The following is a 25,425-nucleotide window of genomic DNA, read 5'->3' as shown; positions in this document are numbered from 1 at the left end:
TTTACTTAAGGCATTCTTGAAATATGCAAGAAGTCTCTATTAGGACTTTCCTGGAGAGAGGCACAGAGACATGAGAACCAGGCAGGCTCCCTTGGGTTGCCGCCAGTTGACATTTGCTATAGAGACAGTTTCAGGGCATTTTAGAGTTCATAATTCTGCTTTCTTTTCCTTCCCACTAACCAACTACCATTGACTTAAAGCCCCTCCAACAAAAAAAGAGGAGAACACACAGACACAGCTCTGAGGCTTTGCAGTTGCTTCACTGGCAGGTTTTGGCCAGAAGCCTTGACACCTGCATGACTGCAAGGAACCAGCAATGGGTAGCTCGGGTTTCGCTACTAAAGTTACCCTTTAAAAATAAATACACATATGAATGAAGAACAATTTGGATGGTCTTTCATTTTCCTTCAAATGATTAAATTCCAAATCCTCTTCTTATACAAAAGTGATGACAAACTGATTTCAACTCAATTTTTAGGGCAAGGAGTTTCCTGGGTGGGCGTTGTGTCCCTATTTTAGATATGACATCATAAGGGAAACATCTATAACTGTATTTTTAAATCCTACTCCCAAGGAGAATATCTTTGTTGACAGCTTAGCAAAATTACTGATGTAGTCACAGAAATTTCTCCAACTTGTTTGGAAAATGCCCTTTGCGCCCACGTTTCATCTATTCAGATTTGAAACTCCTAAGAATGACAGCCTTCAGTGGTACTTTTCTCGTAGCACATAAAATTTGGTCTATTTTGTAATCCCCCATTTTCGTCCGCACTGCCTCTGACACGGAGTTTATTTTAATTAATTTGGGCACTATGATGACACGCAATGTGGAAATCCGTGAGACCTTCACCTAGTTCTCTTTGGGAATGCTGGTCAACGAACAGAGCACAAGCCACGAACAGAGGGAAATTTGCATTTACAGGCCACCTTCGCTTCTGCCTGGACATTTCACCTCCTCCCTCATCCCCACACGCTAGCGATTAACAAACTGTGTTTTCTATGGAGAGGAAGAAATCAGATAAAATGTCTATGTCATGTTTTATCTGGCATTGTTACATCTAAAATGATTTCATTTTAGGATGTGAGCTCCTTCAAATAGGGATTTCAATTCTTTATTTATAAATATGGTACTTAGCACACAGTAGTTTCCTATACATAATTTGAAAAATAATGTAGTATATTTCATCTTTGTATTTCATATTCCAGCTTGAAAAAGCTAGGACTAGCATCATAAACCATACTTTGGCGACTGAAACGAGAGTCTGTCTGAAGACTGTAAGAATTGATTTTGATATTGTTTCAAGTTTGATTGGGGAGTCAATTTAATGTCAATTTGTACTTACCAAAAGTTCCATTTCAGCAATAATACATGCATATCAGTTAAAGAAAAAAGTAAACTGGATAATTCTGTGATTAAATTCCATCAAATTTTCGAGGTAAGGCTTAAAAAAATTAAGTTAGGCCCTGGCCGGGTGGCTCGGTTAGTTGGAGCGTCATCCCGAACAACAAAGTTTGTGGGTTTGATTCCTGGACAGAGCGCATATCTAGGTTGAGGGTTCAAGCCCTGGTTGGGGTGCGTAACAGAAGCAACCAATCAATGTTTCTCTCTCCCCTCCTTTCTCTATAAAATCAATAAAAACATACCCTCGGGAAAAAAATATTTATGGCCATATCAAATCATAGGGAAGAAGTCCAATTTCAAGGGAAAATATCATAGAAAATGAACAACTAAAGACGAGTTGGTAATGGTAGTTTTCATATAGTTTCAATTATAGTGCTACTATTACCAACACTGTAATTTGTGAGCCTTGTCTTTCATAGGCTTGGTGGAGGATCAACTAGTACTTGAACTAAATAGGTAATTGAATTAAAAAGATCTATCTTAACACCTCAGTAAATTGGGTTGTATAATCAGTTTTGATTAGCCTAATTGTTTAGATGACTTTTAAAAGCTCATAAAGTTAATAAAATATACACATTTGCCCAATGAGCAGTACAGGTCTATCCACAGAGTTCAATATGCTTACATATCTCAGAAATACTCCTTCCCTGTGGCATTTGAGATGCTTTATAATGTGTTACCAAGAAAGTAGGGTGAAAGGGTGAACCCAAATCTTGCGTATCTGCCCCTGAAACAACTCACCTCTCCTGGGACCTGCGACCGGCTGCCTTTCTGTTTCTCGGGCCCAGTCCCTGCTGCAAGGCCAGTGTCCGAGATCCTCACCGTAGTTGGTGTAGAGCTGGCAGTAGTGACCACAACTGCTGAAGCCACCATGCCCTGGCCAACTTGTTCCAGTGTTTTTCCTGCCTCTTTGCTTTCAGCCCCACCTACCTCTGGGGCCAAAGGTGTCTGACCTGTGGCTGTAGAATATGGAGTAAAAGGTACAGGTGTATCCCCACCTACAGGCTCATCTTGCACCACCAGAGTCCTGCCGTTTTCTTTGGTGTAAGTGGCAAAGCGAATGTTGCGGTTAATCTGGGGGACAAATGTAGTCGGTGGTTGCTTGGCTCTCTGATCCAGCCCTGGCTCTCCACTGGCAGTCCCTCCTTTCCAGGGGCCTCGGCTCGCCTCACCTCCATCGCTCCCATTACTGTCTACTTCACCCCTGTCTCCTTTTAATTTCTTTGATGTAGAGTCACACCCAGAGTCCGAAGCACTTTTTCTCCTCCGGCCATCTTTCCCCTCTATGCTCTCTCTCTTCTTTTTTCCTTTGGAAGATTTTACTGCTTTTAACGTACCCCCCTACAAAACAAAATTCAAAAAAGATTTATTACCAGGGATTTTCCATCTTGTGAAAACCATAAACCATTAGCTCTTTCCCATCTCTAGAAGCAGAAAATCAAAGCAGGCACAGATGGCCAAGTTCCAATGCCAGCTCTAAGACACCCCCTTTGTCAAAAAGCTCCCATCTTCCTGTGACTCAATTTACACAAACATACTCAAGATAATGGTCACTAGAGATTAACTCACTTGGCAAACCTTCCCTTAAATAAAATGCACTACTTCCTCAAATGAAGGACGGTTTTAAACATTTGTGAAATTTCTTTTACAAAACAGACTGCCAAAGCTAGGTTGGAAGCTCATTTTCCCCATGTTTTTAAAAAGTCAGCTTTATTTCATATTTATCTCCTTGTTTGACAGTCACAGCATTTCAAATAGTGACATAAAATCTCCTCCTCTAGCAGTCATGAAAAACTGATGACGACAATAGGAAACTAACATTTATGAGTCTGTGACCAAAGGAAAAGTGAGCCCAACAGAGACAAGTCTGGCCTTACAGATACTATAAAGATGCAAACAATCTCCAGATCTTACTTAAAAGCATTAGACAGAGGGAGGCAAAAAAGGCAGGCTATCACATAGCGTAAGTTAAATCTCTTAGCTCTTTCAATAATTTCAGCCTCTCTCATGAAATCTTATTTGTGCCTTATTTGAGAGGCCAGATAACCTTAAAACATACAGGTTAGAAGAGGCAATTCCTATTTTCTTCCCTGAGAGGAACAAAGGAAGAGAGGTTTGGGACACAGCTAACATTCTCTCAAGCAACATTTGTGTAGCAAGGACTGGTATCTGGAACATTCTTAGACTAGTATTTCACCCTAAGGCAGGTAATCATTTTAGCTTTATTCAGATAACTTTCACATAGTTTAATCTGGCAATAACATGTTAGGGTGGCAACAAGCTATTGTCACACAGTTGGTTAGCTATTAATATTATCCAGCTTAATAAATATACTCTTATTGCCCTTGAATATTTAGATTCTTTGTGTAGATCTGAATCTTTGTTGTAATCATTATCATAGGTGTTATAACAAACTGTTTCAAATTTTGTATTTCTTTAGCCAGTTCTACTTCCTGTATTTTTCTTTCTTACTTTGCTGCCTTCATTCCCATCTTTTCTCCTGTAATTTCCTTCTATAATTCTTAACCAAAGCCCAAGATTTCTTTGTGTTTCTCCCATACTTTTGGTAATATTAATCTAAGTTTTTAAATCTTTCATTTAAGAACTGTTGCTGTGTGCTGGGAACTGTTTTCACTTGATCTTTTAAAAACTTTTTTGGCTCTTGTTCACCACCCAGTTTCCACTGTTGTAAAACATGGAATTATGATCAGTGAAATCTCTTCTTTCTTGCTCACTCATCATTCAAGAAATGAGGTGAATCTCTAAGAAGGGTTACTGTAAAACGTGGCAGAACTGTCAATAATAATTATGCTTTGCTAGCTAAGAAGATAGTCACATCATAGCAAAGCTGAAAAGGAAAGAATCAAAATCTATTGCTGGAAACCACAGATCGATCTCGCCTCTGACTCATCTGGCCAACTTGCAGAGCCCGGCTCACGGCACCCTCCCTGAGCAACAATTACACGCATGGCCCACTTACAGTGAGCTATTCTCATGTGAGTAGCCAGCCTAGGACACTGAGACCAGTGACTCTTCAGCTGTATCTGGCCAACTTAACAGTACCTGGTACATAATAAATGAATAAATGAAATAAGGAAGGGAATAAAAAAGGGGCCCAATATACCATCAAAGTAATAGGTGTTTTCAGCCACATAAACAGTCAAGACATTTATCCTATTTGTGGTAATATGGAGTGAAGATCTACTAAATTTAACCCTGATTCTCCTTTTCCTACCCTTATCTTACTTAATGAAGTCAAGAATGACTGGATAAAGAAGATGAGGAAGAACTGTATACTTAGCGAGAGTGGCTGAAACAGCAATATTATAGAGGTGCTAAGAGACTATGAAGAATATGTGGACAGTTGGCCATCCCAGTCCATATCCTACTGAAGGAAAATCACAAAAGATTCCTTGATTGGTTCAGGTACTGATTTATAATGTATCTTTTTTGGCCTATGATAATTTTGAATGAACCAAGAATTGGACTGGCTCACAGTAATTGTAGAATAATTTACTGTGTGCTGAGCACTGAACTAGGCATTTGTTTTATTTGATCTTCTTGGGGTAAGGAATCTCAGATTCCCCTGGAGCTCACTACCACTTAGTGAAAAGAAGAAAGGATACAGCTTCTCCTCCATTTCTTATTACTGGGTAGGCCATGAATATTACTACTGCTTATTACAGCTTTAACTGTACCTTTCAAATATACCTGTCCTAAAAGAAAGTAAGAAGAAATAGTTAGGCTATGGATTTTAAAACGGCTGGGTGACATACCCATTATTAAAAGGGTTTTCTCAGACTAGGTCTTTTTCTTGAGACTATCCATCCTCCTTTAACTAGGCAAGACTGAAAAAAGCAAGAAAAGTACAGTGGCCAGAGATGAAATCCAAAGGGTATCCATGGAAAATACACATATAAGGAATCTACATAATAACATAAGGCAAGCTCCCAAGTCTGCTTAGAGACTCAGTCCATTACTGTACCTCGCTCTGAGGCGATGAATTATCCATCAGCATCACGTGAATCAGTCTAGGATCTACAGACTTGATCTCACCACTCTACAGTAGGAGCAGGATAACAGATAATATGAAAAAGAGGGAAAAAGATTTAATACGTTGTCTACCAAAGACACAATTAAGTATTTTTCTAATCTGCCTAATTATTTTTGTATTTCTATTCCCATAGTAAAATAAAAACGCTACCAGAGCAGGGATCATTACTATCTTGTGAGTAGATAACATCTGAAACAAGGTCTGGACTATGGCAAGCGTTCGAGTATTTGGGTCTCTTTTAAGGATGTTAATTTCAAATTCTGCTTCTTTAAAAACCTTCCTGTTCTATACATTACAGAAACCCAAAACCTTCAGAACCAATAATGATTAAAAGCGCCACTCTACTATTAAAAAATAAAAGATTTCCACACCTAGGAATTTATCCTAATAAATAATGTGAAAGAGCAAACAATGATATATGTTCAAGGATATTCACTGCAGCATTATTTGTATTACTGAAAATACTCGCAGTGATTAAAATGTCCATCAATTTTTGATTACCGGTAAATTAGTCATGACATATCTATCCATCCAGTGGAATAGTATGCATCTATTTTAAAAAGGCAAGGCAGCCCTGGCTGGGTGGCTCAGCTTAGCTGGTTGGAGCATTAAGGGTTCAATCCCAGGTCAGGGCACATAACTAGGTTGCGGGTTTGATCCCCAATCAGGGTGCATACAAGAGGTAATGGATCGATGCTTCTCATATCAATGTTTCTCTCTTTCTCTAAAATCAATAAACATCATCAGGTGAGGATTAAAAAAATAATAAAATAAAAGGACAGGCACATGTCTATCTGTACTTTACACAGAAAGATGTCAATTTACAATTAAGTAAAAAAAAGGTAAGTTATAGAAGAATATGTAATATGTACCGAATGTTAATGGTAGTTATCATTGGGGGGGGGGGAGCAGCTCTAAATATCTACTTTATATATGTGTATTATTTGAACTTTTAAATTGAAGATTAATTAATTTATTTCTAAAAATTCAAGTAAATAAGTAAAATCATTTATGTTTATATTATCAATACATGTGATTGCTAAGGGTAAGTCTGAAACCGATTCAAAGACATCAAATACAAATCCGTCTGCTTGAAGACACTCGCCTAGTGTTTTTCCTACACAATTCTCTAGGTAGGGCTAGACGCTAAGTTTTTTCTGTTTACTTCATTAGAAACAATTTTCCAGTGTCTAAGGGAGAGTGGCGTATTACAAAAGCAAATGCTAACTAAAATTTTAACTACTACTTAGCTTTACATGATAAAATGATAATACCACTTCACATTTGGACATTGTTTTACAGATTTCAAAGCACTTTCAAATACATTATTTTACTTCCCAACAGTGCTGTGAGATCAGTGGGGTGGAGCTGTTACCTAGTTAATTCTAATTTACATATGAGAACAATGAGGTTAGGAAAGTTGAACTGCCTTTCTCAAGGTCATGTCTTACACAGGAAGTGCTCCCTTACCCTACACCTCTCTCAGTAAGGGGATGGATGGGCTTTAGATGAAATAACACAAGGCCTCACCTCAGTTATAGATACCTCCATAAGACGAGTAATGGAATCTTGGTGGCTTACAACACCATAGATCCAACTTACTTCCCCTTCTGGCTGGTATACTTTGACCCTGTGACCTTGAACACTGTAGGGACCTAAAAGAGAGATCAGTCAGTATCGAATATTTTTGGCTAAGCTACATTTCATAATTGGTTCTAAAAGGAGAAGGAAAACTATATGGTATAAATATCTGGCAATTTCAATCTTGTATGGAGTTGAATAAATGAGTATTTTCAGATTTACCATACTCAGCAATTTAAAAACAAAACAAATAGTTTTTCCCAGTGACCTTTGTAAGTTCAGTTTATTTAGAGATTTCTTAGACTCTCCCAGGCCTCTCATTGTACTTTATCTCAATCTTCCCATTCTAGAACACAGGAAAGAGAAAGGAAACTTAGAAATAAATAAAAAACTACAGGTAGTATGAAAATGTACTCACACCTGACACCTAACATTAAAAAAACAGGAGGCCAATAGGTTGAGTATACTATTTTGTTAAGTGACCATATGAGTGATATGAAACCATTTACACTCTACTATCTCCTTTCAGTTAACAGTAGGTAGAAAGATCAATTTATGAGGTTTCCAACCTTTGCACCAATGATAGTCTGAACAAATAAAGCACCTGTTTTCCTAGGAACACAGAATTTCAGACGGATCGGGTGGTAATTCAGAGTGGTATTGCCGTAGACGGAACACAGAATTTCAAAGATATTACTTTCTTAACTGGTAATGTTACCCTGCAATTTCATCTGAACCTCCAAGGAGGACAGTTTCTCTCTCCTGCATATCTTACACATATAGCCTCCTTGAGACTATATAGCTAAATCACTAGTTATTTTAAATTACCTCTCAGAGTTATAATTAAGCTTCATTAATTTTTCTATAAATATGGATATATGTCTCCACCTCTCATTCTGTCAAATTTTCCTCTGCTATAATTTTTTTTCTCACATTCTTTCTTCCCCATACCTTTCCTTGATTACTGAATATCATTTTATCCTGATACTCTTTCTTCCCTAAATAGGGCAGTGTTCCTATTCCTACCTTTACCTGTTTACATTTAGTTTGACAGAGGAGAACCAAGGACACTATTTCACTGAAAACCATGATCGTGACGAGGGTCAGAAAGGAAGAAGACTGGGGGTAAGACATGAAGGTAGGGACAGATGAAGCAATAGTCTGCCTTTGTACAGAATCTTGGGCAACTGTATCTGAATGTAAAAAAGGTAATAATTCTTTCTTGTTTTCGTTCTTAAAAAAATAACATGATATTAATGTGAATTGAGTCTGTGGACACCTTCCTTTGTGAATATTATCTTGCACTCTAAGTTGTTACAATTTCATGTTAACAGTCTTTAGTCCTTGACATCCTTAGAGACAGTCAGCTCAAAAAGAGCATAGCTTGTCTAGCTCATAGTTATATCCCAAGTACCTTAACATTCTGTGTAGTTCACGGTTCATCCTTAATAAATATTTAAGGAATGAAGAAACAGCAAAACAAAACTCACTACAAAACTGTAAATTATGAAATGTAATATAAAGAGGAAACAGTGGTCTGAGCGAGATCCTATTTTTTCAAAGTCTCGAATCCATCTAACTGCAGATGCTCTTGATTCTACGCGCGCGCACACACACACACACAAGACAAGCACAAATATTTAGATTTGCACAGTGTCTTCCCCATTCCATCACTTTCAACATTGACATACCCTTGACTCAGAATTCAGGGACGGAAGACTACCTGTTCTTACCTCGGCTGAATATCTCTTGTAGCTTTTGATCACTGATCAAAGCATTAACGGTTTCTCTCAGAGCAGCATGTTCCAAAAGAATCTGGTTTTGGCTATCTGTTCCCATCTGGTAAAGATAAGAGAAGAAAACAACTGAATGTTAAAATGAATAACAGTAATATCTAACCAGACGAGAAAACTCATACCCCTGAGGAGCTTTACATCATCATTTGTCAAAGAATATTCCATAGAACCCTAGGCTCCTGAGATCTCTGCAAAAATTAAACATGTCTAAGGTCAGTTAGGCTTAAGGAATATTATATACTCTATCTTTCTACATACAACAGCACATTAAAGCTCTGAGAAGACATATAGGAGAAAAATCTGCTTAGGTCAGTATTTCTCATACTTATTTGACCACAAAACATCTTTTTAAATTGATTTTAAAGGGTCAGAGAGGAGGGGAGGGGGAGAGGGAGAAGGAAAGGGAGAGGGAGGGAGAGAGGGAGAGAGGGAGAGGGAGGGAGAGAGGGAGAGAGGGAGAGGGAGAGAGAGACAATGATTTATTGTTCTACTTATTTATGCATTCATTAGTTGCTTCTTGTATGTATCCTGCCTGACTGAGGATCGAACCCAAAACCTTGGTGTGTCAGGACAACACTCTAACCAACTGAGCTGCCCAGCCAAGAGACCATAAAACATTTTATTTTGATATTTATCCAACATTTACCAAGTGCCTACCCATATAAGCACTAGGATTACAAAGATGAATAAAGCAAGGTTGATGAACAAGAGTGAAGCCTACTAAGGATGAAAAATATATCAACAAAGAAATCATCATTAAATCCTGGCTGGGTAGCTCAGTCGGTTAGAGCATCTTCCTAATATGCCAAGGTTGGGGGTTCAATCTTTGGTCAGGGCACAAAAAAAAATCAACCAATGAATGCATAAATAAGTGGAACGAGTTGATGTTTCTCTCTCTTCCTTCCTCTCTCTAAAATCAGTTTAACAAAATCATCATTAATATATCACAGAACATAGTTTAGAAAATACTTCTCTTAATCTGTGTCCTAACCACTCTGAACGTGCCCAATCTGGTCTGATCTTGAAGCTAAGAAAATACTTCTCTTAGCTGCCTCAGTAAGACAGCAAAACTCCTAGAAGCCTCCAAATTTGTAACCTTCAGAGAATAACCTTTATATCAAATATCTAATATAAGGAGTTTCAAAAGACACAAGAGAAAAGATTTCTCCCAATTTTTGCTTTGGTAACTTCAGCGGACTGAGTGCCAGCCTAATGAGAAATAAATATTAGCATCCATAAATTCTTAAACTCTAATTCAGACGCTAGTTTGTTTAAACTACTATCTTATCCCTTTTCTTTGTAACTAAAGATATACCTACGCTCTTCAATATTTAATGCTGTTCAGATCGGTCCAAACTCCCAGCCTCCCTGCCACTGACACAACAAGTGTAGGTGTGTCAGTGAGCCTCCCCTCAGGCTCAAGTTATAGAATCAACCACCTCCGGGAAGCCACCTCTTCTGGGGAGACCCGCAGAATTGTGGTCTTAAGTGTTAAGTGGTTTCAGGGTTAGGTGAGGGTCTGTCGAAGAAAGAAGCCTTAGTCACCAATTGCACTTTTCAAGGGAGCAGAAAAACAGTAAAAGACACAGGGAATTATTGGAAGGAAGAACTTTTTTTCAAAGCTAAAAGAAAAAGGTAAACACCATATTTATAACCACCAAAGAAATTAACAAGGAGAGGAATAAGCTTAGTACTAGAGCAAGAGTTCAGTACCTGGAACAGATGCAACCCATTAGCATCTGACAGGAAACGAAGCTCTCTATCCAGAAGGTATTCGACTGGAACCACAGACCCCAGACCGACTTTATCTACTAAGGGAGTGAAAGTCTGTGAAGTACAATAAGAAGAAATTGATTAGAACTTGGAAAAGAAAATAACAATTCAACCAAATCTCTAACTTCAGAGAAAATATCCATTATTATTACTTTTCACAGCAGTAAATACAAATTAAGCTAAAGCATTAAGTCCTTGGAAACATTCCCAACCCAGCATCTGCCCCTCAAATAATCAAAAAGCAAACTAGCTTTTATTTATAGTTAAATAGGAAAGAAGAATGAGAAATTCCTCATTTTTTTCCAGGGATCTGACTAATCTTTTTACCTGGCTTCAAGGGGGCTAACTTAACATTAAATTCCCAGAATAAAGAGTTACCCATTATCATCTCTATAACTCCTAAAAATCTTTGTGAGATTTCTAAAATAATCACTGGTATAAATATGCATGAGTACATTCATATTTCTGTCTCATAAATAAATAGCCTACAAAGTCATCCAGGGGCCCATGAGTTTGAGCTTATTCTAAAAGTTGAATTGGAAAGTGACCTTAAAAACAAATGAAAAATTGAGTGTAGCAAGTGATGATACTGTATAATCACCAGGTGAAAAATACTTGTTTTGAACATTACTTAATTTGGTTAGCCACAGAACTAGATATATTTAAAAAAAAAACAGAATCTTTAACCCTGGATGGTGTGGCTCAGAGGGCTGAGTGCCCGCCTTCAGACCAAAGGGTGGCCAGTTGGACTCCTAGTCATGGCACATGCCTGGGTTGTGTGGGCCAGGTCCCCAGTAGGGGGCGCATAAGAGGCAACCACACATTGATGTTTCTCTACTCTTTCTTCCTCCCTTCTCCTCTCTCTAAACATAAATAAAATCCTTAAAATTTTTAATTATTTATGCCAATACTTTGCTAACAAGGATAGATACAAACAAATGGATACTTTCAGAATTGAATTTTATAGCACTATTTTGCCTGACTTAAGAAACCCAAACTTAATACTTTAAAACTGTAAACACAAACAACAAAAGTAAAAATAAAAAAGTGGGACTACATCGAACTAAAAAAGCTTCTGCATAACACAAGAAATGAAAAAGCAACATAAGAAATGGGAGAAAATATTTGTAATTGTATATCTGATAAGGGGTTAATATTCAAAGCTATGGAACTCATACAACAATAGCAAAAAAACCAAATATTCCAATTTAAAAACGAGCAAATCACCCAAATAAATGTTTTTCCAAAGAAGATACAAATTGCCAATATGTACACAAAATGGGGCTCAAAATCACTAATTAGGGAATGCTAATCAAAACCACAATGAGATATCACCTCAAGCCAGTCAGAATGGCCACCATCAAGACAAAAGATAACTAGTGCTGGCAAGGATGCGGAGAAAAGGGAACCCCTGTGCTCCGTTGGTACAGCTACTGTGGAAAACAGTATGGAGGTCCTCAAAAATTTAAAAATAGAACTACCATATGATCCAGCAATTTCACTTCTGGGTATATATCTGAAGGAAATTAAATTACTACCTCAAAGAGATATCTGTACGCCAATGTTCACTACAGCATTATTTACAACAGCCAAGACATGGAAACAACCTGAGTGTCCAGTGCTGGATGAATGAATGAAGAAAATATGGTGTATGTATGTGTACACGTGAATGTTACTCAGCCGTAAAAACAGAAAATCCTGCTCTCTGCAGCATGGATGAAACTTCAGGGCATTACGCTAAGTGAAATAAATCAAAGAGAGAAAGACAAACACTGTATGATTTCCTCTTATGTGGAATCTAAAAAAAAAACCTGAACCCATAGATACAGACAGTAGAGTGGTGGCTGCCAGGGGTGAGGGGACAGGAAGAAACAGGTAAAGGGGATCAAAGGGTACAAACTTCAGTTACACGATGAGTCAGTTCTGGGAATCTAATGTAAGTGTGGTGACTATAATTAACAATACCATACTGTACACTTCAGAGCAGCAAAGAACGGAGATCTTAAAAGTTCTCACCACACACATAAAAAGGTAACGATGTGAGTCAAGGACACGTTAACTAACCTTGTGGTAATCTTTTCAGGTTAGGTATGTACATCAAATCATGGCGTGCACAACCTTATACAATATTATATGTCAATCATATCTCAACATGGTTGGGAAAAAATAAAATCATTTCTATGGAAAAAAATAAGGATTACAGACATTTTCATAGCCTTACTAGGAGAAAAGACTAAAAAGAAATATTATTAGAAACAAAAAGAATCAAATATCTAATATAAGGAGTTTCAGAAGACACAGGAGAAAAGATCTCTCCCAATTTTTGCTTTGGTAACTTCAGAATAACAGTGATTTAAGGACAACTGGTGGCTCAGTGGACTGAGTGCCAGCCCGAGGACAGAAAGGTCACCAGTTTGATTCCAGGTCAGGGCACATGCCTGGGTTGCAGGCCAGGCCCCCAGCTGGGAGTGCGAGAGAGCAACCGATTGATATTTCTGGCAGGCACTCGCGCACTCTTGATAAGGGGGTTTGGGGAAACCCGCTTTTCTCCCTTCTTTCCCCTTTCTCTAAAAATAATTAAATAAAAAAAAATTTTTTTTAAGTGTGTTAAGGACAAATCTCGGTGTTTGGAGAATTCTAAAGAGTTCAAGCATAATTCATAGTATAGAAGTAAAGTCCAAATGTGGTCCTAGCCAGTAAAGTCACTCACCAGAGCTGGCCACTGTGCAATTGAGACTCGAGTGCCCTGGACAAGGACTGGGTCCTTCCGGGGTGCCCACACTAGAGAGCCTTCCAGTAGAAGCACAATAACTTCTTCAGCATGAACTTTGACCCAGGAGTGTTGCTTCCAGTTACAGCCATCAAATTCTACAAAGATCTGCAAAAAGGAGATAAACAGTTTGGAGGTCACACTTGAAAAATCCCACACTATTATATATAAACCTCATTTTGAACAACTGACTAGGAAAAATTCTACTAACTTGTTTTTAAGTTCTTTAATGGATTTTTAAATAAAAGTCAACCTTACTTCAGAGCCAGGCAGCTAGTCAGCCCCACTCTGAAAGGGGGGACAAAATGAAGGATGCATGATTATCTACAGTCAGTAATTTGTAGGTGAGACGACTGAAATTTGTAACTTTTAGTTTCCTATTCATATATATGAACCCTAGTTGGAGGCTTACTATGTAGAAGGCACTGTGCTAGGCTCAGGAATACAAAGAGAAGTCTAGCACATTTCTTGGTCTCAAGGAGCTCATAGTGTAACAGGTAGGAAGAAATCTTTTACACTCCTACTGAAAATGACCATGAATTTGTTTCATTCATTTTTTGAACAGGTGACATGTGCACATGATACAAGGTTCAAAAGGATAAACACTGGGGAGAGGGGGGGAAGTTGCCTTCCTAGTTCTGGACTTTTAAAGTACCACTGCCAGCAGTGATCTTGTATCTGCCAGCAAAGGCATGCCCAGAAGAGATACACCACTTTCTGAGATATGCTTAAGTAGACATTTTAAGTTTTTTTTTTTTAAAAAGCAATTCATATCAAATGAAACCACATTTTTCTAGTAAGTAGTATGGTTAGGTTTGGCTTTTCCATATAAATTCTGCCTTCTGAGCATGTTCAACAAGAGGAGTAGAAGGGCCATATATGTGTATATAGGTATCAATATTTAGAACAGATGTGTCCAGGGCCTCAAATATAACGGGTCACAGAAGAAGGGCTAGAGTATCTATTTATATTCCATTTCATTTTAAAAGAATTTTAGTTGGTTTTTGGAAAACAATGCAATAAAATCATAAAACATAAATTTAAAAGACCAGGGCCAAGTAAACTACATCAGGAAGTCACTACCAAAGTGTGAAAAGGGAAAAAGTTGAGCAGGCAATAAGGATCTATACAGTTATATAATTGAGTGATATATTTGGCTCTAAGCTTCCTTTTTATAGGCCAATCTGAAAATGGAGAGTTCAGTTGCATAGCTCTAACAACAAACAAACAAAAATAAACATAAAGCAATTACTCAGTGAAGCAAGCCTTTTCCAATTGCTTGGCTCTATAAGAAATTTCTCACATTAAATTTCCTAAGGCACAATGAGCAATGGAAGACAATGTCAGAATCCCTACAGCAGAAACTCCCAACTGGAAACCATGGAATTATCTGTAGGTACTAAGGGCACAAAGCAGACTCAGGCACCAAGAAAGGAAATAGGAGCATAATGATCAAAGCTTGGGGCTTGTGTTCCAGGAGGCTTGGATTTGAGTCTTAGCTGCAAAACTTAAGTAAGTCACTCCTTCTGCCTCAAGTCTTGGTTTCCTCCCTTGTGATAAGACACACCTGTCTTACCTCATAGACTGGTTGTGAAAATTAAATAAATGGATTCAAAAGCAGTCTGGCCCATGGCAAAGCATTACTTGGACAATAGTATGCCATAAGATAAACAGAAATAAAGTAAAGATAAAGTGTGGGAGACGTTCACAGGCAGGAGGGATCACTTCAAGTGTGCAGAGGGACTGATACGGGCTGAGGCCAAAAGAGTCCCATCAAGTTCTAAGAGGCCAGGAGCTTCAGCACACTGTGGGGAAGGAGGGGGAGCTGAAGCTAAAACAGACCTAGAGTCAGTGGGAAAGATCTCGAGGACTGGGATACAAAGTCTGGCTTCATCCAGCTGCCTGCGGGAGATGTGTATGCATGTGCGTGTACAAATCCAATAGCCATCAAAAGAGTTCAAACTGAGGTCAAGATATGAACAGAGCAGTTGGTTTTAGGAAAACTCAGCTAGCTACCAGTAGGTGCAGATGGATTAGAGGGGAGGGAGGAAAGAGTTTTTTCCTTTTAAAATAAATATATTTTTGTTGAATTTATTGGGGTTACATTGGTTACATAGGTTGCAAGTGTAATTCTACAACATGTCATCTGTATATTGTGTTGTGTGTTCACCACCCGTAGTCCTGCACCCCCCAGGGAGCATCCTTAACATGACCTAAAGAGGGACCAGGGAGGCTAGGAGGAAACAGACTTATGTTCATGAGAATCCATGAGTCCCATCAACAAAATTGATGACTGGCTGAATATAAGGAAAAAAAATTTTAATTTTATTATTTTTTTAATCTTCACCCCAACTATACTTTCATTTCATTGCCCCCCCCTTTTTTTTAAGAGAGATGGGGAGAACAACATTGATGTGAGATAGACATATCACTCCTGGACCCCAGGATCAGAGCCGCTGGACCAGGGATTGAACCCACAACCTACATATATGTCCTGACCAGGAATCGAACCAGCAACCTTTTGGTTATGGGACTATGCTCCAATCAACTGAGCCACACTGGCTGGGGCCAGGAAAATTTTTAAATGACTTGGGTTTTGCATCAGAGCCCAGGAGAACAGTGGGGCAATTACACAACTGATGTCAGGAGAAGGCAGGCGATGGCTGAAGGGCTGACCACCCTGCAAGCCATGAAAAGGAGCGTGGGGTGTTCCATGCCCAGGCTGAATGTGACCCTGAGTGACAGTACCTCCCTGGGCATTACTTAGAAAACCAGAGGCTGAGGCTCCGTGGTGACTGACAACTAGGTGCCATCTACTGTTCCAATCTGCCAACCACTTCAAAAATCAACACAGGAGGCACAACACTCTAATTCACACCGACACACAAATGTAAGAACACTAAAAAGTCATTGTACCGAAACCGTCACAATTTGTATTCTTTGTACATAAGAACTTAAACATTTAAAAAACTGATATTCAGAAATCCATCATCACATATCTGGAAACATCAGGGAAAAGCTGAAATATTTGAAAGTCAGACTGCATCCAATTTAAGGGCAATTATCTCTTAACCTGCCTGGGCAAAGGATAAGGAACAAAGTGTTTAACTCGACAACAACCACCGTCCTGTTTGTTCTGGGATCAAACGATGGCTCCAGGTGAACCTCGTGGAATGTGGATGGCTGGATGTAAACCTGTTCTCCCAACAGTGAGGCAAGTTCACTTCTGGCCCTAGAACTGTGCCTCACCTCCAGCTAGAGTGCTGGAAGCAGTCAGAACATGTATGGTGGGAATCACTTCCCATCAAAGTACAGAGAACACAAGCTGGTGTAACGGCAGTGAGCGGGCTCCGGGACAGGGGAAGGGATATAAACTAACAAAAAGCAACAGTAGTGGCCGGGTTGAGCTGGAGACGGTCAAGGCAAGCTGACAGTCTGAACAGAACAGGGCTAAACACAGTTTGAATTGTTTTTTAAGAAAATCTTAAGTTTTTTTCTATTAGAGTAAAAGTAGCAAACAGCCTTCATGCTGTCTAGCTAGAACCCAAGGATGAGATGTAAAATATTTCGGTAGTTAAGGAGAGTTAGTCTCTTGCTTTTATTTCAAAATTCATTTTATGGTCTACATGTGATTTCCATTCATTTTAATGACATTAAACTCAAAAAAATTTCTTTAAAACTCAAATAAGTTACCCTAAATTTTATAAAATCAGTTGGCAGTAATCTGAGAATATAAGGCCTTCATGTTTCTCATGTAACCATGTTACCATCAATGTGGATTCTGGTTCTCTCTAAGGCCATTCTTACTGCAGTTAATGAAATCATTTTATTCACCCGCTCAACAAGAACAGAATGCCTTATTTAAGTGTGTGAAGCACCAAGACAATCCAGTGGCCCTGGATGGTGTGGCTCAGTGGATTGAGTGCCAGCCTGCGAACCAAAAGGTCGCCGTCAGGGCACATGCCTGGGTTGAGGGCCAGGTCCCCAACTGGGGGCGTGCAAGAGGCAACTGATCAATGAGTGAGAGATACATGGATGTTTCTCTCCTTCTCTTTCTCCCTCCCTTCCTCTCTCTCTAAAAAAAAAAAAAAAAAAAAAAAAAAAAAAAAAAAAGAGGAGAATCAGGTGAGTAAGGTAGCACCTGGCAGGAGAGACTTACACCCTAGACAGCCAACACGAGGTACAGAAATCTTTACAGAGCTATGTAATAAGGACAATAACTAAGATTTGAGTATGCTTTGTTAGGCTAGAGAAAGCAAATGCCTTAGGAAACTAGAAAAGTTTCACACAGGAGATAGCAGCATACAGACTGGGTCTTAAAGGACAAGCTGCCTTATTCTGGCAGAGAAGGTAAAGACTTTCCAGCAGGTGCAAAGGCAGAGAATCATAAAAGACTGAGTGCTCTAGGAGGAGGGGCAAAGTTAGCTGTAAGGCTTTGATGGGCATGTTAAAAAGATAATAAATTAAAACCTGGTAGCAAAGGTATCTTCTTGTTAAGCCAGCAGAGTGGTTTTTTTGATCTTTAAAAAAATTTTAAATTGATTTGAGAGAGAAAGAGAAACATCAACTTGTTGTCCCACTTATTTATGCATTCATTGGTTGCTTCTTGCATGTGCCCTGACCAGGGATCAAACCTACAACCTTGGCATATCAGGACAATGCTCTAAACAACTGAGCTACCCAGCCAGAGCCTGTTGACTTATTTTTAATGTGCATCTTTAGATAGTGTCTAAACTCCCCAGCTGTCAATTCCCGTTACACCGTTTGCTCTGTCACCCAGCTGTGTCTCATAAACCTGGTCCCTGGATACACATGAGTTTACGTTGCTTGCTACAGGCCTCGGAGGAGCCACTGATAGTTTATATTTTATAATTAGGTGAAAAGCTAAACAGACTTTAATCATACTATGGAGTAATATAGAGAAGTTTTTAAAAATGAGGTATATCTAAAAGACTAATGTGAAAAGGCCTCCAAGATATATTATATGGAAAAGAGCAAGTTGCAGATTATTAGGAGGGGAGAGAGGAGGTTGGGGGACAGGAAGAGGCTTGGGATAGGAGCGTGTGAACCCTGAGTAGGGGATGAGGGGAAGACACCTATTAAGAAGGGCTCCTAGTGGCTCACTGGGCTCACCTTTTTTTAAAACTGCCTAGCAGCCATTTCTGCACAGGAACCTGCCAAACAACCTGCACCTCATGGAGAAGCCTATGCTGAACTGCCTGCCTGGACTGTGTTTCTGCCCTCTGAGCCAGCCCTTATAAAGGAGTTCCTGGAATCTATTTCAACCAGGACTGAGGCTTTTCCCATTCAGTCAAACCTGTGCAACTCTGACCAATCTGAGCAGCTCTATTATGACCAATCAGGATAGTGCCTTTTGGACCAAACTGCGAGGATTTGGAGGCACCAGGGAAAGGGTCTCGAGTCCATATAAGCCAGCTCCCCTCTGGCTTAGAGAGTGCAATTTCTCTTTCCACCAAAGGCTGCTCCTGGCTGAGCTGAAACACCAAAGTGAGGGGCTGTACAGCCAGGCTGTATCACAATTGAGCTATTTTGCACAGAATGAAATTTACTTCTTCATGGCATCCCACACTGAGGATTCCTGTGGCGTCGAATTGGCACCAATGGCTATCAGTTGACAAGGGATGATACTTTTTTTAGCTTTATCAGTAAATGTTCCTTTTCTTTTTCCTTTAATATATGTAGTCACATATTACTTTTATAATTAAGCTTTTTAAAAAGGAAAGAATCAACTTTGGGATTAGGTTGGAAGATAAATAAATTAGAGGGAAGAAACTGAAGACAGAAGACCAATTACAAAGCAACGATAGCCCAGGAAAGATGAAAAAGACCTAAATCACTAAGACTACATGAATGGAAAACAAAATATATTTTAAAAGTTAGAGATAAAAAAATAATTTGATATGGTAATTAAATTTGATATGGTAAATATCAAATAATTTGATATTCGATAATTTTGAGAGGGTACCAGAAACGAAGACTAACTCCCAAGGTTCTTAAATTTTCTTTTCCAATTTTCCTACCTACATTCTAAACAAAATATAAATTGTTGCAAATAATTTCATAAAACTAGGATATCTTGACAGCCAAGGTGTGGGAAAAATGCATGTCTACAATACTGCTGTTTTCAAATAAAATATAATTTTCCATGGTTTCTTGATCAAGAGATAGCTTTCTGAGAGTGCATTTCACTCTAGTACATTTAGAGAAGAAGAAAAAAAGAGACAGCTTTCTAACAATTATCCCCAATTTTTTCTTTCCAACAATCTCAATAAATTAAAGTTAAGTACTTGAATAGCACAGGGATAACAGGAATAAAAACTCAAGCATATATAGTGCTTTCAGGGGCTGTGGAATCACAAAGACCTGGACTTGCACCCCAACCTCCCCATTTCTTAGCATGTAGCCAGAAGCAAGTTACTTTGGCCTTTGTGAGCCTCACTTCCTTTCCTATAAATAGGGACAGTTTAAGTACCTCAAAGGATTGTCACAGGATTAAATTAAATAAAAGCCAAGATGCCTAGCAGACCATGTGGCTCCTGATAAGCATGCATTTCTTAAGCAAACTCATACTACTGGTCAGGTTATAGGTTGCTACGACTTAAAAAAAGAAAAAAATTGCTATTGCCATATTGAGAAACATAAATATATGTATATGTCTCCAAAATACCAATCCTGGCATTAATACTAGGAAATAATCCTAATCATACAGAAAAGACTTTATTCACAAAAATGTTCATCAAAGAATTATTGATATAGCCTAAACTCTGCAACAATTTCAATATGCAATGAAAAGGGAACAGTTAAATATATTATCCAGCCAATAAAAATTATTTCACCTTGGCTGGTGAGGCTCAGTGGGTTGAGCGCCGGCCTCTGAACCATAAGGTCACTGGTTCGATTCCGAGTCAGGGCACATGCCTGGGTTGTGGGTCAGGCCCCCAGTTTGGGGTGCGTGAGAAGCAACCACACATTGATGTTTCTCTCCCTTTCTTCCTCCCTTCCCCTCTGTCTAAAAATAAATCAATAAAATACTTTTAAAAATTATAAGATTTTGTTAGAGCCCTTATTATTTTCCTTTTAGCTATGAAAGCAATACATGTTATTACCTGTGGAAAATACAAAAGAACCAAGAAAATTAAAATCACCCATAATACAAAAGTTTTTAGTAATACAGGAAAATAATTGCCATATTAAGCAAAAAAGCAAAACCCAAAATTGAAAATACAGTATTCAGCTTTTAACAATTCTAAAAAAAGATTAGTAGATTATGTTCCAAATGTAAAGAGCAGTTTCTAATGAGCTGTGACACTACAGAAACAATTTTTTTTCTTAAAATAATTTCTACACTTTGTATAATTAGCATGCATTATTCAAGAATCAGAAAAACAAAACATCTAGTGCTTCTAATTTAGCAACCCAAATATAATAACAAAAACCAGTGGACAATGTGCCTTGGATTGGGGTCCCAAATATGATTCCAATAATGTCAATACAAAAAAAAATTAGTAGTGAGTCTGTATTAATAAAGTATATAAAAGAAAAATGCTTAAAGATCAATCGTAAATACCTTATAAGAGGGAGCAATAGAGTAGAAATTCCATACTAAATCAGAAGTGAAAATTAACAACCTAATACTTGCTTCTAAATATTTTATTTTTTAAGACAGGGTGGTCAGAGATGGCCTTTTTGAAAAATTTATTATTTTTAAAGATTTTAATTATTTATTTCTAGAGAGGGAAAGAAACATCAATGTGTGGTTGCCTCTCATGCACCCCCAACTGGGGACCTGACCCGCAACCCACGCATGTGCCCTGACTGGGAATCGAACCAGTGACCTTATGGTTCTGAAGCCGGCGCTCAACCCACTGAGCCACACCAGCCAGGGCAGAGATGGCCTTTTAAAATAACAGTAAAAAAATGCATATGCTTCCTGCTCTTGATTAACTTATAATCTTGTAAGGGAAATAAGTTACATATCTTGTTATTTATTAACAAGAAAATATAAGGCCCTGGCTGGTGTGGCTCAGTGGATTGAGAACCACCCTGTGAAGCAAAAGGTTGCAGGTTCAATTCCTGGTCATGGCATAAGGGCACATGTCTGGGTTGGGGGCCTGCGAGACGCAACCAATTGATGTTTCCCTCCTTCTCTTTCTCCATCCCTTCCTCTCTCACTAAAAATAAATACGTAAAATCTTTTTTAAAAAAATCAGATAAATTCCAAAAGACATATCCACAAAGTGCTCCAGGAGCAAAGAAAAAAAGAATGACACAGTGTGAATTCAGAAAGGCTTTACAGAAACGGTGGAAACTAGAATAGACAGGCTTTCCTTTCTCTTTATAGGATTCTGAAGAATGACAACATTAAAAGCAAATGGTAAAGTGGGAACGAAGCAATGGCAACATGAAAGTACTGAAAGTGGAGAATCACCAAACCAGGGCTGCTTGCTATAAATATTCTTTTGGCAACACCCAATTTTCCTTGCCTGATTTCTTTGCATACCAAGGATCCTTCTTATCTGTAATTTGGTCTCTCGAGTAGACCAGCAGGGGGCATCTCTGGATAGGTATATTTCCCCCACTGCAAATTAATAACCTTACATGTAGACTTACAAATCAGTCTCCAGAGAATTTGGTTAGTGAGACTCAGTCCCCTAGGGCCTGACTATCCCTGAAGACACATGTAAAAACGAATTTCTGTCATTGCAAAACTGACAGGCCACACTATATGAGTTACTATTAAACAAACAGAGAAGGTTCTACAGATGAGGGTAAAAGACACTCTGGCAGTGGAGCTAGTGGAGGGGGGGAGGGGGGCTTAAAAACCACCAACCTGTCAAAGGCAGTGGAAAACTGAGAAGCAGCAACAGGTGTTGTGTCCCCCAGGCCTGGAGGAAGCAAAGCTTACAGGAGCCCACCCCAGCTGTTGTTGAGAAAATCGCTAACAACAGAAAATGCCATGTTACTTACCCACCATTTAGGAGGGGAAACTAAATCAACCAGAACAAGCTGGGGATGAGAACCAAGGAAATGAGTACTAAAGAAAGAAATAAACCCTTGGCAGGTGGGGAGTTAGTGAAGCAAAACTCTCAGAAACAAATGGGTAATTAAGAGGAAAGATCTGATTGTGTTAGATCTGAAAGGGAGAGGCCAGGACACTGGACAAAATGACCAGGGTATAATGTGTGAAACAAATAGAATGCAAAGACAAACAAAAACAAACAGCAAAGAGCTCTTAAAAAATTACACAAACATATAAGACAAATTTTTAAAAAACTGTACAAAGCACTTGAGTGCCTGAAACACTTAATGCTGTCTATATTTCAAAACAGAGCCCCTGCTGTAAGAGAGTTAAGGTGAAAAGTGTGCTTGGAGGAGTGCAGACTTAAATGTTAAATATTCCCCTGTAAAATCTCATTTTATTTAAAGTTCGCTAAATCGTACACTGATCCACAAAAACATATTCTATTTACTTTAATAAACAGAGCATGATATCAGATATCACTCAGATATTTAACTTTTGAAGTTATAGGCAAGAAAAGGACATTTAAAGATAATTACTAAAAGCCATAAACTCCCATTTCAATTAGGGCTGAAGCTCTGTTTGTTTGAACACATGTTGAGAATAAATACTAATGGATTGCACACTGCAAACATGGTAATATCCTGGACCTGACTATAGTTATTAGATAACTAGAAACAAAGTAGAGAGGTATTTATTTGAAAGGCCACCTAAGCTGAGACAAAAAGGAAAGGCTGGAGGATGAGGCAAAAATAAATAAATTAAAAAAAAAAAAGGCGGATATGCTTTCACTCTGCTTGGAAGATTCCCAGGTAGAAGAAGCATGGTCCTAGCTCAACACTGCTATAATTATTACATTATCTCGAATCAAAGGAGCGGAATATTTTAGAGTCCACTTTTCTTCCAGATAAAAATGAAAGATTAGGAAATAAAAAATAAGGCAGATATGCTTTTACACATCTAGCAAGGTCTGGATAGCCGAGATAGCTAAGATAAACATTCAGAACAAATCAATGCTACCAAAAGCATCACTTAATTTTACCACACAACAAGTAAAGGATAGCTTATTTAATAAAACTGGTGCTGCCATAATTGGTTACACTGTAGGAAAAACGTTAGAACCCCTTCCACCTGTCATTTATAAAATTGTATGTGGACCAAAGATCTAAAGGTAAAAATAAATACGTGAAAATATTAGAAAGAAAACTTGAAGAATATTTATATAGGCTGAAGAAGGGGAGCGCTTCCCAAGCAAGCAAACCCAGAAGCCATTAAGAATGATGATTTAAAAAAAATTTCTTTTTCCATGTGGCAAAGCAACCCGTACACAGTCAAAAGACAAATGAGAGAAAATAATTGCAATACACTTCACAGGCAAAGGGGTTAATATCACTAATATGCACAGAAGTTGTACACAGTGATAAGACAACTCTCATTTTTCCAAATGGGCAAAAGACAGGTATAAATAACTCATAAAAGAAATGTAAAAGGCCAATAAACTGAAAAACACTAGTGATCATAAAAATGCTAGTTATTATCATATTTTGCTGTGTACTATGCATACTTTTTTGACCAAATTTTTGAGGGAAAATCAGGGATGCACGATGTACACGAGTATAATGATTACATACCGTGGGCATAACAATGGGAATAATAAACCCGTGTATAATGCACACAAAAACCCGGGTGCGCATTATATAAGGCAAAATATGGTATTTTCCACCCATCAGATTGCCAAAAAATGACAAAGATGAAGACACCAGTGATAGCAAAGGTTAGGGGACACAGTCATTGCATGCATTCCCTGCTGGTGGGAGCATGAAATACTATAATCTTATTGGAAAATAACCTGGCATTACCTAATAAAAAATACACACGTATGACTCGTATATTCCTTAACCTAACAATCCTACTCCTGGACGGCTGCACTACAGAAACAAAAAACTATGATTACATAAAGAGATATTACAAGTATATTAATCACAGCACTGTGTGTAGTGCCAAAAAATTTAAATAACTTGACTACCCATCATAAGAGGGGAAGAACTGAATAAATTATGGCACAGCCATGTTATAGAATATAATGTAGTTATCTAAAAAGATGAGTAAGATCTACAGGTACTGATGCCTACGATGTAATGTTAAATGGAAAAAAGAAAATGAGCAGGCTGTAGATAGTGTGCAGTATGCCATCTGCTTTAAAAAAAAAAAAAAAAGCAACCCTGAATGTTTTTATATTTTTTGTACTAGTATTAAGAAAGATGAGCAAAGCCTTCTTTGGTAAGAGGGAGCTGGTTGAGGATGATTATTACTGTCCTTTCCTGGTACACTTCTGGCTGACATTTTGCAAAATGTAAGTTTTGCTTTTATAACAATAAAAGGAAAATCCACTTTTTGGGGGGGTCTTTTAAAAAAAAATCAACCATACCAATATCTGTGAAGGTCTCAAGGTCTATGCAACTTATAAGGACCAATAATGATTTAGGAACACAAAGAGGACATTAAGTTAGAAGAGTGAAAGACATATTAAACCAATTTCACAACAAGACTTAAAAAAAAATAACAGGCTTATTCTGAAATATAAAGAAAGCTACTCTTCCATGGGGGCAGCTGTTTTCTTACTTAATCTAAAAATCTTAGCAGTTGCCAGCATGGCTTTGATGATGAAGATGCTCACCTATTAAACCCTTATCAACAAAACTCCCAATCAAACAGGATCCTGACTTTCCTTTTCTTCAAATTCATTTTAAGGTAGCACACAGCTTTGGTACTGTTTTCCAAAAAAAAAAAAAAAAATGTGTTTATTAAATGGGTCAGGACTATATTTTGAAAGATTTCCGAATCAAAAAAGAGGACATTAATGGAACCTAATATTGAGAAGTATTTTCAATCACTTCAAAAACTCATTCATCCAACCCTCAATTACTCATCCTTAACAGGGGGCGCCCTGCTATGCATTACTCAAAACCAAGCATGCCTGAAAACATCTTAAACATAACTGAATGAAGA

At 38.2% G+C, this 25,425-nt stretch overlaps 1 protein-coding gene across 1 annotated transcript in view; it reads right to left on the bottom strand.

Annotated features, from left to right (window-relative positions):
* Nucleotides 1-25,425, bottom strand: part of KDM3B (lysine demethylase 3B) — a 54,006-nt gene that overhangs the window by 26,099 nt on the left and 2,482 nt on the right. The window contains exons 2-7 of the mRNA XM_053912524.1: nt 13,317-13,484; nt 10,547-10,660; nt 8,771-8,876; nt 6,987-7,111; nt 5,388-5,462; nt 2,144-2,743 (exon numbers count right to left, since the gene is read on the bottom strand). Coding sequence (XP_053768499.1) covers nt 2,144-2,743; nt 5,388-5,462; nt 6,987-7,111; nt 8,771-8,876; nt 10,547-10,660; nt 13,317-13,484 — 1,188 coding nt within the window. The remainder of the gene's footprint in view (nt 1-2,143; nt 2,744-5,387; nt 5,463-6,986; nt 7,112-8,770; nt 8,877-10,546; nt 10,661-13,316; nt 13,485-25,425) is intronic.

The sequence above is a fragment of the Desmodus rotundus genome, chromosome 10, assembly GCF_022682495.2.
Source record: "Desmodus rotundus isolate HL8 chromosome 10, HLdesRot8A.1, whole genome shotgun sequence".
Taxonomy (NCBI): domain Eukaryota; kingdom Metazoa; phylum Chordata; class Mammalia; order Chiroptera; family Phyllostomidae; genus Desmodus; species Desmodus rotundus.
The sequence above is the reverse complement of the archived record's forward strand: the minus strand, read 5'-3'. Positions and strand labels throughout refer to the sequence as shown.